The 15,999-nt window shown below is 36.2% G+C and overlaps 1 protein-coding gene across 1 annotated transcript in view; it reads right to left on the bottom strand.

The window, feature by feature from the left end:
• The window catches only part of LOC108671001, a 113,998-nt gene continuing 97,999 nt past the window's right edge, over positions 1–15,999 (bottom strand). Inside the window, exons 24-38 of the mRNA XM_047881056.1 lie at positions 14,757–14,881; positions 14,370–14,466; positions 11,916–12,039; positions 11,632–11,707; positions 10,769–10,865; positions 9,494–9,691; positions 8,647–8,768; positions 8,159–8,318; positions 7,438–7,635; positions 6,988–7,109; positions 5,370–5,460; positions 4,328–4,407; positions 3,558–3,675; positions 2,970–3,194; positions 1–2,558 (exon numbers count right to left, since the gene is read on the bottom strand). Coding sequence (XP_047737012.1) covers positions 2,317–2,558; positions 2,970–3,194; positions 3,558–3,675; positions 4,328–4,407; positions 5,370–5,460; positions 6,988–7,109; positions 7,438–7,635; positions 8,159–8,318; positions 8,647–8,768; positions 9,494–9,691; positions 10,769–10,865; positions 11,632–11,707; positions 11,916–12,039; positions 14,370–14,466; positions 14,757–14,881 — 2,075 coding nt within the window. The 3' untranslated portion in view covers positions 1–2,316. The remainder of the gene's footprint in view (positions 2,559–2,969; positions 3,195–3,557; positions 3,676–4,327; positions 4,408–5,369; positions 5,461–6,987; positions 7,110–7,437; positions 7,636–8,158; positions 8,319–8,646; positions 8,769–9,493; positions 9,692–10,768; positions 10,866–11,631; positions 11,708–11,915; positions 12,040–14,369; positions 14,467–14,756; positions 14,882–15,999) is intronic.

Here is a 15,999-nt window from a genome sequence, read left to right as displayed (position 1 = left end):
AACGAATTGGCCTCGAATCAAGGAATAGTACAATGAAAGTAAAAAAATAATTTTCTTGCTATATTTATTTTCATAACACGTTATTATAAATATGAACTTAGGGAACATGCTCATCATATCACTAAAATAAATCCAAGTCTCATCCGTCTCACAGATCAAACAATCGCTGCAACAATAATATTTTTCCTCGTTCATCACGAACCACCACCAACATGTCATTCACACTCTTGCCAGGCGTCACCACGCACACGAACATAAGAAAAATTTATTATAAAACACATGAACTTTATTATTGTGTGAGTGTCATTGTGTGCGTGTCATCGGATCTTATTGTTGTGTCAGTGTATACTGTGCATGTCAGTTCGTATTGCGCTTATATTGTATAGTATCTTCGGCATTTAAAGAATAGGCCTGGATAGGCCTTATTGTAGCCTGGATAGGCCTTATTGTATATTGTGCCTCATTGTAGTGTCAGGAAACAATATATCGCCCAATAACATCAAAGAATGCAATTGAGCTCCTAGCAATAGAGTTACTCGTACTAACTACGAGTACAGTGAGCATTTCGTATGGCACGGACACCGTATGAATTTTGAATTAATTGAGTGTCATTTGATGTATGTTGAAGAAAAGCGTTAAAAGAAAGAGACAAATTATCTAGAAAATTTGGCTTCCGGCCGTTAAAGCTTGACAATGGAACTTGCTGAAAAATGAGGAAGCATTACGATCAATACACAGAACTCATTTAGATCAATAGTTAACTTAACACGAAAATTAAATAAGAACAACGATAATGCTAAATAGTTAAACATAATTTAATGAAAACTTTCCCGGAGACCAGCACCATTATCACTTTAACATTTCATCAATACAAATATGACCATTAGAACGACCAAATTCACACAGAAGTGATTATAACCTAAACATCCAGATAACTGGGCTGATGATGACGCGAAATGTCATGGATTGATAATTTCAACAAAATAATACGTGTATGCATGGTTAATCTAAGGTTTCAGTTTTAAAATGCGCAGAGATTGAAACATCCTGAAATCTAAGGCATCAGAAGTGGAACTTGAAATCTGGAAATTATTCTCGATTGCAAGAAATTTTTACTGCCTGAAAATTTTTCGATTTCTACTTTTTTGGTAACGGTATCCAAATTTCTTGCGAAAAGCCAGTTTACTGTTGACAATATGCACACAATATCTAGTGGTCAGCTCGTTTATTGGCTTGTGTATAGTAACTCGTTATATGACGAGCTACTTCATTGTCTGCTAATTTCGTTTGAAATTGAATGAGATCCAAACATTGATGCACCGCGGCTATAAAAATTTGCTCTACCTTCCATCCACAATATTTAAGGATCTTGGAATCGCTGCACATTTTTAAGTGAGAACCTTCTAATAATAACACTTATAGTTCTTACACTCTCGCCATTATAGATAGATTTTGGCGTTTTTTACCCGTTTATCATGATATTTAGGTTTTAATCCCTTCAATGACATTGTGATGACATGATGGTACATGACGTTATCTTTCCTTGTAAACTCTGAGAAGTGTTGATTGATGAAATAAATTAGTATAATCCAGAAATGCATATACTTGTAGAGATCTTAGCTGGAACAGGAAGAGAATGTGTTATTATAAATGAAGAGATTAGACATTAATTCATTACACCTTAATTCAGGGAAAAAATTTGGTAAGAAGGAATCAATGAAAAAACTCAAATTATTGTCAAAAATATTGCAAAACGATAAGATTTAACAGAGTCGAACATAACAGGAATGTTGCATTCAGTTTTTAAATGAATTCAAATGCTGAATAACTCGGACCGTTAGTAATAAATGGACTCCCCATGCATGTCATTAAACTTACTTTGCCACTTTGACAAAGGTGCAGAACAATAAATCGATCGAAAGATGAGTTGGGACCTATGTCGATTAACTACAGATTTGATGTTTGAAAATTTCACATTAATTTGTTTGTACATGCAATAAATATTTTGTGATTAATGATGATAATGCATAAATGGTATTTTTTTGAACAACAATTTGAAAAACTCACAGACTTTAGCAAGGTATTTGTAGAGATCAATTTCTCAGACTTGATGTGTAAAAAGCAATTTTGAGAAGAAGGTCGTTTGTAACGTATTTTTTTACTTCCTAGTCTGTTCTGACAATTATAGTGGTTGAGAGACAAATAAATCACCAAAACCCGTATGAGTTTTGGTGAAAAGAACCGTATGGTTCTTTCGAAATTAAATTAAATATATTTTAGTTGGAAAGGACCGTATGGTTCTTTTGCAACTAAAATCTATTTAATTTCATGCATATATTGCTTAAGGAATGGCAAATGCAAGTACTTACTCATGCAGTATGGAATTCCAAGGAAGGTCCAGGAGTTGTTGCTGCAGGTGTTGATGAGCTGATGGTCGTTCCCCGAGGTGAGGTAGGAGGTGTTGGGGCAAGTGTAGTAGATCACCGTCCCATTCACGAACTCTGAAGTCCAGTTGCTCTGCCAGTTGGTGTTGGGCGCAACTGCGGGTCCCGGGCATGCTGTACACACGAGTAAAGTTACAGATTTTAAATCCATCTTGTACAGCAAGTCATAATTTCGAGACGCAGATCCATGCGCTACAGATAATTTTTCAGATTTATAACACCATTTTACCGGGATTTTCAGATAAAACAGGCACGCAAATAGTCTGAGTACGAAGAATGGAAGCTTACTGATGAAACGAAGCTATCGCGTACGATCATCAGTCTATGAGTAGTAATGCTTAGACATTATTATGCGAACAAGTGCGTTACAAATGTTATGCCAAAATGTATCATTATCAAGTTATGCCAAAATGTATCATCCAAGTCGAGTTTTACGTTCCATTAGCGGCCGCCCCAGAGTACCTACAGTCGGCTTAGAGGTGACTCAGGCGCCTATATGAAGTATCTAGGAAGACATGGACTCACAATCAAAACATGTGAATCTGCTTGAGATTTGCTCGATGGTTTCGTTAGTGGAGGAGGTTACGTTCCAGCCTGAGCCGGGCTGACACTGCAGTTCTATGTACCGTTCACCCAGCAAGCTGGCGGTGTTAGGGGGGCAGTTGTAGCGTATTTTGTCGTACTCTCTGAAGCCGGTGTTGTTCACTGGGATGGTGTTGCTTATGTTTGTTGGTGGGCTGCTGGTGCAGACTGAAAATGAAAGGCATGTTTAATTCTAGTAGGATTTTTTTTAGGAAAGTCGCATTCTTCGATTGTAATACTGTAAACATAACTTGGAATCGGATGTTGATATGAACAAAAATTATTGCTCATCTGTGGTATTGGAAATTGACAAAGTGGGTAGACCGAAAATATATCGTTTTTGAAAAAAAACAATTCGACGTGGGGTCATGAGCATTTTTCACCGACTGTAAGATATGATGACGTAAATACAACAGAAGTTAAGAAAATGTAGGACGGCGCAGCTTCCATGCATTGCGCAGTGGTTTGTTATTTTGACCCAACTTGATTCGAAGCTGAGGTATTTAATGTAATATATTCGCTTAAACTTACGCAAGCCGCAGGTTCTGAAATCTTCCGAGAATGAAGTCCACGTTCCGTTGTCACAGATACTTTCAAAAGTTGATTTCATGTTACCGAAAATTCCATTGCCAGGACAAGTGTACATTATCTGAGAACAATAAGGAAAATATTTATTGGAAGCCACTGTTGTTTTTAAAGTAAGAATAAGGCTAATATTTTGCTCAAGTTGAAAGATTTTCTAATTCAAAATCTAAAACTCGAGACCGATTGTTCTGTATGGTGGTACATTAAGTGATCAGTCAAGTAGAATAATTTTCTATTGATTTCGATTGTATTAAAATTCAACCTGAGAAGAACTATGTTCTGGGAAACTAACTTATCGATTTGCGGTCGTAGTGATGGAGCAATAAAAAGTTTCGCTTGGTATCAAACAAGAAAATGTATGGAAATTACCACATTACCAAGTCACATCATGTAACATCAATGCTTCACGGGAAGAAGCTGCCAACGAATGAATTGGTTTTCTAAAACTAGTTTAAAGTGTTGTGCAGTCAGTTTAAATAATATTCGAATTAAACAAACAAGATATCACAACCCTAGAAGCAAAAAATAAATTTTGAAAATAAATTTCTCTAGACGGCAAATCAGTAGGCATCTTTACCTTAATTAACCGTGAACACCATGTTGACAAACTATACAACAAAAAGTAAGAAAAACTCAAGATACTCTGATATTGAATTGGTTCATCTTTTTTTTCCAGAAATGTTTCACTGCTGGCTATTATTGATTTCCCAACTCACCGATGTCCCATTAATGCGGGTGTAGTTATTCCAGTCAGTCATTGCGATGCCTATGGGCTCGGGAGGCTCGCCCGTGCAAACTGTTACAGGATCAGTTATCAAGCAAAGAAGGTATGACCTCCGATATTGCCTTATATTATATAGAGATAAATAGTAATAAAAAACAATAAGAAAATTGTCAATAAGAAATACTCTCTGGTCTTCAATGAAACCTGCATTAAAGAACAGCTTCTGCCAAACTACACAAAAGATAAAAATATATAGATAAGAATGATTGCATGCATGTTTATCTTTCAAGTCTGAATGGAGAATAAGGAAATTACCTATTCAATGTTAAAAATTTAAGTTTACTCGCTAAATGAAACTGTTGTACAAGCAGTTATGCTTATCATCAATGCCACATTGCCTCAGTCCCTTGATGAGGTCTGCTTCTCAGCGGCTTAACATTATCAACCAGCATTAATGCATTGCCAGGGCTGCATATTTGTTAGTGTTTTCTATTAATGTCAATTACATTTGGAATGTGCCTATTACTTATAATAAATAAAACAAGCCTTACAGGCCACATCAGGTCTACACTCAGCGCCGACATCACTACGTTATGTAATGTTACGTTATGTTACTAACTTGAAACAAGATACACAGAGTTATTATGTTCTACGCTACACTGTTTGAAACGAAATTTCAGTGTAACCTCCCGTCTTTGCTGAGTAAACTGAATCATTAATTTCCTGCTGACCAGGTCGAAATGTTTTGACACTACTGGCCTCGTCACATAACTCTAAAAGTAAAAAATTGAATGGTACACACTTGGCCCGTACGTAATCTTGCTCAAAACCAGAACTCACTGAAACTAGTCCTGTAAATTGAAATTTTGCCGTACGAATTTCAGTTGATGCCAAACTCGTCAAATGACGTTCTGGGGCAAAACCAATAGAATATCCCAAACGTTCCCGCCAAAGAACTTTATAATATATTCAATAAATAAATATATTCATTGATTAATATGCTATAAAAAAGTTAATCACGACGCAACACTCACTCGTAACGCACTGTAGGTCGTCACGGTCGTAGGTCCAGTTGCCATCATCACGACACGTGACATTAGCGGCCGTCGCTGGCTCAGGGAACTCCTGAAGAGGTGTCAACATTTGACCATGATGTTTCTCATTCATACCAATATTTTAAGCTTGTATTTATTAAAAAAAATACTTATCGAATCGCACAAACGATAATATTATTGGTAAACGCTCTCCAAAATGTGTCATAGATCTCAATCTGATTCGTAATATTATTACCAGTATAAAATAATCCAGTTGCCCAATTATTGTTAAACAATATTTTATTATAAGGTATGAACGGTTGAATTTGAATATAAGTCTCGTTTGCACGGTGCCCCCATGAGACCATTAGAGCTGCTAATGTCTTCTCTTGTGGGGCCGTCAGCGTCGTTATAGAGGCAGTACAAAAACTGGTTGGGTGCACGCCTTCAGTCCATTAGCATTATTATTTCTCATGTTACAGCTACACAATTTCAATAATTAAAAGAAAACTTACCAGTAAAAAATAGGTAATTTGAAACCCGCCCAAAATAAAATTTTATTACTTGATTGTGATATAAACTCATGAAAATAGAAGCTTTGAAACTCGTCTTGACATAATTCTTTGTCCCATTTTTCAGATCATATGTAAAGAAAATGTACAAATGTACTATGCATATAACTGCTTTGAATTCAATCAAATTGTGAGCGACGTAGGCAATATGAATTATATAATTATTCTGAATAATTATTCTGAATAAGAAACAAGAGAAAATTAAATATAACCTTGTCAATGAATTAGTCTGATGAAATGAAGGAGGAATAAAATGGAAAAAAGTATAAATGACAAAAAATACACATAACTTTGAATTAATGTACAAATTGAATTACAATTTATTAAATATTCCTAATCAGCTCTATGACTGCATTTGGAAGTGCAGGACAGATAAGAATTGAATTTAATAAGTTAATTATCGTGTCTTCGGATGAATAGTGCTAGCGTAAAAAAACTGCACAAATGTTGGATTTACTAGCAGCAAAAATTTTCAGACATGTGAGGTTATGCCAGTTTCTTTTAATTGTGCTATTATTCCGTATTTAGTATTTCACGATTTTCATAGAAGCGAGAATGCTATCAAGCTCATATTTTAAATGGAAGCAACTCTCTCTTTCAATTTTAATTTTTTGTTTTACTTAGTACTTGCGCCCACTTTCTTTCTTCAAGTAGAAGCTAAATTACATATCAATGTATACCTTCGGCTTAAGTGGGCTTATAATTTTATAATTATGACTAAAATTTCAAACGGCTGCAGAATTTTTCCACGGCTGGTATTGAGCAAGGTTGGCCATTCTGCAATGTTCGGAATTATCTCGTCCAATTACACCCAATAGAGGGGAGGCCCAGAAGGTTTGTCGGCACATTTAACTACTATTAACAGTTTGTTTCATTAGTTTCGATCTCGTTTTAACTACAGGAAATGTGCCTTAATATATCAATAGAGAAATGAACACACAGCTTAAATAATAAATTGCATTGAGGATGAGGCTAAATTTAAATAGAATGCAGGCTTTGAATTAAACATGCTAATGTTAATATATGTCAATGTTAATTCATCACACCTTAGTAGTGTTCAGGTGATGTCCCTTCGTACACGCGTAAGTCATGGTGGTGTTGACGGAATTTGCTGTAACGTTCCCCACTGTCATTTCTTCTCCAGCTTCCCGAATTGGATCCAGACACACTGCAACCATTGAAAAAAAGAATTGTGATTTCTGATTAATGAGAATAATTGTTTGATGATTAACTGATTTCTGTTCTAAAATTTACTACACTGCCATCATTATTTACTTCAATAAGATAGATTTTAAGCAATAAATGTTGTGCAAAGAACAGAAAGTTGACAGTTGAAACAAAATTGCTCCTTTTGAAGTAATGCAATGCTGTAAAATTTCTTGTGTTATTGATTATTCTCACATGTCTGTTCAAGGATCACAAGTTGATCCATAAGCTTAATTATCCAGTGCTGTATGGTGCAGTATATTTTCAATATACATGGTTACTGCACTGACCTTTGTAGCAAGGCAAGAGTTTTCTGTCGTCCCACTTAGACGCCGCGCAGGTCAGAACTTGCTTGGTCTTGTTGAAGGCGAACTCGTATCCAGGTAGGCACTCGACAGAGAGAGTTTGATTGTTGGCATCGGAGTAGTTCTTGGACGAGTTGAAGTCTGACCAGGAGTTGACCAATGTCGGTAGTTTTATCATGCAAGCTGTCATGGAGAAGAGAAATCAAGATATGAAATTAATTCAACGTAAACTAATTGTATTCAAAAACGACGTAAAGGGTATAGTAAGGCCTATTTATTGCACCAAATATAATTAAAACCACGAACTAACTTCATCCATATGTAATCAATCAGCAATAGCTTGAGCAATTTAATTTAACAAAATATATTTGTATTTAAATAACAAAATTTCTCCCAAAAAATAAGCAAGAAAAAGTGAAAGATATATTAAAAGTTTACTCAATCAGAAATTGAGAGATTAAATTATGTATTGATACCATAAATTGTTTTGAAAGTTGACATCTTATTTCTCTGCCAACTTTGTTTTTCAGCCAATTATATAATCAGTATTCCATTATAAAAATTGAATCGCAGTATTTCAGAGGTAAACTTCGAGATTACGGTAAGTTATCTACCACACTGGCAACTGTTCTGCTCTAATATTGCTCCTATATACTTTACAAGCATAACCCCATTACAACCCAATATATTTGAGGTAGAACTTTACGGTGATAACATCTGATGTCAGCGTCGGGGTATTGCTTGGTCCAGTTGCCGTCTGGTGAGCACGTGAGTTCCATTGTTTTTTTGAGCGGAAATATGGGCACAGAAACAAACTGCGTCAGGCTGCCGTTGCTGCCGCTGCTAGTGTTGGTAGGCACCAACATCTGCCACACAATCCCATACAAATTAATAATATTTTACACGTAACATTGTTTTTTTGAGCGGAAATATGGGCACAGAAACAAACTGCGTCAGGCTGCCGTTGCTGCCGCTGCCCTCAATCGTCATTAATTTGGTAATTCATTATTTATTTTTCCTCAATTAATAGAAGTTATTTGGAATCAATTAGTAAATTCGGTAAAAAGTATTAAAAAAATTAAAGTTTAAAAAAGTTAAAGCTTAAAAAGTTTGTAGTGAACTAAATTGATTGATGAACAATTTTTGAAAGATAGTTCTCATTGCATATGACTGAATGCATATATTGTCACTCACGTAGGTATAGTTTATGTAGTAGTTAGGCTGGCACTTGTACAGCAAGATGGCGCCGATGGAATCGTTAGTGAAGGCCGGATCGTCCATATCTTCCCCAGCTGTTGGGGGATTCTCAGTGCACGCTGCGGAAACAAATTCATATTAGAATAGAATAGAAGTGTCGGCATTGAAGAAATAGGCCCATGGCCTGACGCTGTGGAAACAAATTCCAATTAGAATAGAATAGAAGTGTCGGCATTGAAGAAATAGGCCCATGGCCTGTTGCCGATTCTTGAACTTTTCGTGACTTGATTCACAAGGGATCCGGCCTTTGGAACCCGATCTTTCCATAGCTGACGATTGATTGAGATAGCTGCTGGACTTATTGCCTGATCCGTAAGTTGCTAGTCATTTCAAGACTGAACATATGCTCCTGCATAGCTTCGTCTAGTCTGTTCATGAAGGCGTTCATACTCGGGGCGTCAACGATGCTATCAGGGAGGCTGTTCCACATGTCGGGGACTCGAAGCGAGAAGAAATGTTGTCGTGTGGATGTGTTACTACGCATTTTTTTGGTTATAGCCGTGGCCCCTATCATCAGTGTGCAATTCTGTACAAAGGTTAATATTGATGAATACTTTTTTTTAAACATATTAATATAAGATGAAATAATGTTTTTATATTCTGTCATACGTTGCGCTCCGATTTGTGTGACAAACTTCAAATTTCCCCTATAAGCCTCTGGTTCATACAAGAAAGAGTGTAGTATCAATAGAGATGGAAGGTTGAATTGATGAATACATCATAAAAGGCCATATTAATCAAGTAATTCACTAATTGAAACTTCTGAAAATTGAAATTATTTTACCTTGATAACACGGAGAGAAGTTAGTCGAGTCCCAACCGTCCAAGGTGCAAGGAACTTGTTGCACTCGCTCTTTGAACTTCCACTCGTAGCCATCAATACAGCTGACGTTGAGCTTCGATCCACCCGTGTCTGAGTACGACGCGGACTTGTTGAAGTCAGAGACGGCGTTCGTGATGTTGACGTCGTTGATCTCGCAAGCTGCAAGAGTTCAATCAAGAAGTTACCAGGAAATCGACGTCTAGAAAATTTTTGGTTAAGAACTGCCAAATGATCAACTGGAATAAAATTCAAATTAGGTAGCCCTAATTAACCCAATGAAGTATGTGATGTATCAATAATCCTGACAATCAATAGTAAAGAAGAACTTTTCGTGAATTTTTAATTCACAGTGAACTAAATTATTTATCCAGAAACATAATTGCGATTGTCTTATTGATTGAAATTAGTGAATTTGTTCGGAAAAATTATTTCATATGTGTAATACTTAAAAAAACTTAATTATGGAATACTTGACTAATTCATCTCGGCTTCGGCATTAATTTATTGTAATAACTTTTTTGACAAAATAGTCGAGCAACATTTTCCTATTTCATTACGCTTTACCATCGAAATTTAGTTAAATCATAACTATCCAAAATAAAAATCAAATCATTACAAAAAAGATGAAATTCGTAGATTTCTAAAACATTCAGGAGCCCTTAAGAAGTACTGTCACGATTTCTAATAAGCCTCCTTCTGAGGGTTTGCCTCACTCAATGTAATGAACTTCATAAGTACTACAATGTCCAGTTCTCCTATAGAAAATATAAATTATGAATATCTATTCTTCCGTGCTGGATGGCGTATTTGACCTGGTGTAAGTGACATGCTGGGACGGTCTGATAATGTAAATTAGTAAAGTAAATTAAAAGTGAATATTCTACATGTGCAGAATATGGAAATAACTGAATTTTATGCTCAATTATGTGCCTATTTGTTCATTCATTTATTTTTAAAAGAAAATTGTAATCCCAATTTGTTAATCGTTGTTATGCATGGACGTTATTTCCTAAGCATTAATTTTTAAGTCTAATTGCCGACAATTGATGAACATTTCTCACATAATATATAGCGTTCATATGAAGGATCATCACCAAGTATTGGGTGTTGCATTCACTACCATGGTTGCATTTGAAGTGACTTTTTAGAACAATTTATTCTTGCCTCATAACAAATTTATGACAACTCATAATAAGTATGCAATATATACAATAAATAATTCATGAAAAGACTCACTGTGACGACAGTCGTAGTTTACGACGTTGTAATCAAACGTCCAAGTGCTGTTGTTGTTGCAGGTTGCCTGCACCACGGCCCGTGTTGTGTTCGGCTCCTGAAAAAATGCTCCGACATTAATAATTCTGATTAGAGGAGTTTTTTCCGTATTGTGTTGCTTTCGAACACGTCAAATTATCATTTACCTGATATCAATGAATCTATAAGTTTTTCCAAACAGAAGTAAATTATGATGTGAATAGAACTTGAAAAGACGAGATGAAATAGATGGAAATGTTAGATGGGTTAGTCTTTAAGTTGAAAATTACGAATTTTCTACTAGGAAAATTACTTAAGTTTCCAGAAGAATACAGGAAACAATGTTGAATATCACAAGACTTTACTCTTCAATAGATATATAATATATTTAAGTACATGCATTCCTACATTTCTTACAAGGCAGAAGACCGTTTAGATTACAATTTATTTCATGTTTCATGCACACATATGTGAGAATAGACACATTAAAATTTCAAGCCTGCAAGATTACAGCAAAAATTTGATAGAAAACATTTTTCTGTGATTTATTTTTTTCGGTCTGAGGGAGGACGAGATTGAATAGATACAAATACATGAATGTTCGTAAAATAAAAATAAATTCTGGCAAGCTGTTTTCAAATTTTCAACAAAAAGTAGATTTTACAGAATCCCAAAATATTCAATGGGTTGTATCCAATTTAGATGAATTTCAGTGCCACAACCTCACGTTGTTAAGCATCAAATAAAAAAAGTATCAAATCAAAAGTTAGAAAACATAAATTTTCTAGGAATTACACGAAATTATTCGTAGATAGAAACTAATTTCTTAATCAGTGTCAACCTACTCCTGACACAGCTACGGTGACGAGGTATCCACCAGTACAGGTGTAGGTAAACGTCAATTTAGAAAACATAAATTTTCTAGGAATTACACGAAATTAAGCGTAGACAGAAACTAATTTCTTAATCAGTGTCAACATACTCCTGACACAGCTACGGTGACAAAATATCCACCAGTACAGGTGTAGGAGGTAAACGTCAATTTAGAAAACATAAATTTTCTAGGAATTACACGAAATTAAGCGTAGACAGAAACAAATTTCTTAATTAGTGTCAACATACTCCTGACACAGCTACGGTGACGAAGTATCCACCAGTACAGGTGTAGGTGACGGTAGCGCCTGGTGCGTTGTTGGCCACGACGCTGCGAGTCATCTGCCTGCCTGCCGCTGGCAGCGCTGCCGTGCTGCACGCTGAACAAATGTAATGGTAATAAATAATATACGTTTAAAAATTACTTTTTAAAAACAACACTTCTAAAGAATCCAGTGTTTCCAATGTTACAGATGTACAATAAATTTTTAATTTCATTTTTGGATTTTTAAAAAAGTAATTTTTTAATTTATTTTAATATATTAATTTTTTTTCAAAATTATTTATTCTGTCAATTGATTCATGCATTGCCTCCAACTTTACGCAAGTGTGCAAAATTTCAGATCGATAGGATAAGAGAAGTGTGTTAAATTTTGATTATAAGATTTTTAGCAGACAGACGTACAGACAGACAGACAGACAGACAAACAAACAAGAAGTGAAGTTGAAGAGGAGTGTTGCAAAAATTCAGTACGTGCCAATTTGGTGTACATTGCGCTGAGAACCTTCATGTGATGTGTCAACGAACAATGCTACCTATCTTCGTTTTGAATCCTGAATTTTGAAATTTGAAATCTATCTAATACTAATCTTTAAGTATCATGAATTGCACTTCTAAATGAAATGTAGAAAGTTTATTTTCACAGTAGTATTAATGAACGAATACTCGATAATGAATCTTTACCTAGGGCGAGAGGAAGATCGATAAGCACACGCACTGCTGTATTGAATCGTTAAGTTGGGAGATAAGGAAGCAGTATTAAGGTTGTATCCAAACAATGCTGTTTCAGGTATAATAGAGTTAAAGATAGCATTACGGTCGTGATGTCAAGAGTTTGGATGATTAGTGTCGCAAGTGTATAGAGTACGAATAGAGAAGACCGGCTAAGATAAATATGTAAAATTGGTTACAACAACATGTGTGGCAGCGTCTGATGAAAATTTGTGTAGATATTCTGTGAACAGGTCACGAAAAGTTCAAGAATCGGCGACAGGCCACATCAGGCCTACACTTTATAGCGCCTATATCATAATGTTATCTGTATTGCTACAGGTACGGAACACATAGGAAATAAGACCTGCAAAAGCAAGCAAAGTAACTGTCGAATAAACGAGCGCTTAAATATTATTCTTGAGATATTAATCTGGATTGATTTTTCGAACAACATCTGTAGCGCGCGAGTTCCGAGCTTAGCATTGCTTGCCTACATGCAGGAGGCAGTCCCGAACCACGGCTACAAGCGTTATGCACAAATTAAGCAGAGATAAAGTGTTATTCATTAGTTAGGTTATCTTTTTTCTGCCAGCGTTCATTGTTGATATTAATTTTTCGAGATTATTATCACTTTATAGCTACTTAGGTGACATGAAGAGCATTACTTAGGAAACCTTAATTGAAATAGAGAACAGAATTCAGGTAAACGTTTTATATTAAACAGCGATGCACTTGGTTGAAAACTTTATTTCAGTGGTCTGAAGCAAAAATAATTTTGACATTTTAATATTTCAGTAATAATTTTAACATTTTCAGAATAAATAATTACAATAAATTTATTCTTTATCTGTTATAAGCAAGAATAGAAATTTCATCATGATTAGGAAATTTAGTTTTTGGTGTGTACGGATATGATCTATATTGAATTGAAAAAGTCTGCCTTCCCACAGTGAACCCTCACTGAACAGCCGAAAAGTTTATGTTAACATTAGCATAGCATAATTTTCTCCTAGTCCTATAGGATACATCTACTGGATAAATGTTTCAATACCTATAATAATTCTGCATCCATTTGAATAAAGTATCGATAAAATTTCTTAATGTGCGATATTTGCTGTTTGAGACGCCGTGATCAAATTGCTAGGCACTGTCATTGCTACAGGTCACTCATGCAATAAAACTTCACTTCATTAAAATACTGTCCGGTGTCAATTCACTTGACCTGATAGAGATTGAGGACGAGTCAACATCTGATAGACACGTGATAGATCACGCGATCATGACCTCAGTAGTGGGCGGAAGCGAAGGTAATAAAAGGTCTAGCAACCTTAAGCAAAACCCCCCAGTATAGCTGATAAGCACTCCGCGATGTAGCGTGTCGGTAGAGTTCTCTGACCTTACGGTCGATGCCGTAGCTTATACTGTACCTCTGTATCGCAACTCTGTATTACCACCCCTTATACAAGATACGTTATCTGGACTTATGTGTCTTACTTATCCCTCACTACCTTAGTCAATGAAACCCGATCCTCAGGTAGAGCTTAATATAATGAGTTCAATGTCTTGAGCGCAACCTCGGACAATACAGCATGTATTTACAGCATGCCAGTCGTAGGTTACGACTTAGTAATCAAATATTCACGTGCTATCGTATCGTGTTAGTTGCTTGTAATAACTATGCGAACTCTAAAACAACTACTTTATGAAGAGACTTACTGTGGCGACAATTGTAGGTTACAACATTGTAGTCGAATGTCCACGTGCTGTTGTTGCTGCAGGTTGCCTGCACGTCGGCGCGCGTTGTGTTCGGCTCCTGGAAAAATTGCCTTAGTATTTTTTTTTTGTTGCCATTTACTGGTATTTTTATTTACTGTTCTCTGATGACCCTGAACAATGGCCACTTAAATTATATAGCAATACATGGTCTTTTCTTAATAAATTGGTAATTTTATCGCATTGCCAATTGCTGAATTTAGGAGGCTTAAATTTCCTTAATAAGATAATAAGAAGAATTATGCCTTCAGAGACAGTGATGTAGAATAAATTGCTCTGTCTTCAAAAAGATAAAGTTAGGGTAAATTATACTCTTGATAGATAACGTACACCAGCGACGGTGACGAGATATCCAGGGGCGCAGGTGTAGGTGACGGTAGCGCCTGGTGCGTTGGTAGTCACGGCACTGCGAGTCATGTTTGTGCCGGGGGACGGCAACGACGTCGTGCTGCACGCTGAACATTTAAAGTGACGTGAGACAATTTGTGTAGACATTTGAACTGGGATTTAATTGCGAAAATACTTTCGAACGTAAATTAAAATTTGACGCAAGAATGTTTGCTGCACGAACCATACATGTCGGCTTTACGAATACACGAAACACCATATACATGTACATACGCGTCGGTCAGTGAAATAGATATGTTTTTGCACTACGAATTGCAGTGTGATTTGTAAAATCCTAATCATGCACAAATCCTAGTTTAATGAGTGTGGGAAGGATAAATATGCCAAAAAAATTTTAGCAAGGTGTTTGAATAATAATTTAGTAAATAAGTCCACATAAAGAGCTCATTCTTCTGTCCAATGGCCAACTAGAATCATTTATTGGTCCTCTCTATGCATCCGCTCGTCAAACTCCGTAAAAAGCATAATCGTCGACATTTTTAAGTCAAGTTCAGTTCAGAATAAATTTCAGAAAAACTTGTTAGCATCCATCATGTGAAATGACTGTGCACCGTTTCTTCTCCATAACATCTCCTGTTTCACCTTGGTTTCAACTGGGACCTGTAGATGCCACAGATAACAGTACATATTCAGAAGACCATCTCTCTGTTACCTGTAACACAAGGCTGCAGCCGGGCAGTGTCCCATCCGCTGTCTGTGCAGTGGATAGTTTGGTAGCGCTTGTCGAGCGCCCACTCGTAGCCAGATTTGCATACAACGTTTAGTGAATCATTTAATGAATACCAGTTTTGATTCGGTTGAAATGTTGGCGAGAGGGTAGCATTACTTATGCTTATAGTTTCCCAGTTACAACCTGAAAAAAAGACATACCAATTAATATCGGAACGTCCGGTCCCTGTGACATTTTATGTGTGGTTCATTCGTTCAGGGCTATTGCCCTCACTGACTTCCGGCTAATCAGCTCCAAAATCGCAAGCACGTGTCAGTAGGAAATTGTTATTTAAATATTTTCCATGATTCTGTTTCTACCATTCTATTGTATATATGATTGCACATCTACCATGTGCTTGTATTTTTGCTCCCTACCCTCCCACCATTCCCAGTCCCCCTACTTGTGCATTAATCTGACGGACTTGTCTGAGAGGGCGAATTAAGGATACCTACC

The sequence above is a fragment of the Hyalella azteca genome, unplaced genomic scaffold (genome assembly GCF_000764305.2).
Source record: "Hyalella azteca isolate HAZT.00-mixed unplaced genomic scaffold, Hazt_2.0.2 contig6929, whole genome shotgun sequence".
Classification (NCBI taxonomy): Eukaryota; Metazoa; Arthropoda; class Malacostraca; order Amphipoda; family Hyalellidae; genus Hyalella; species Hyalella azteca.
The sequence above is the reverse complement of the archived record's forward strand: the minus strand, read 5'-3'. Positions and strand labels throughout refer to the sequence as shown.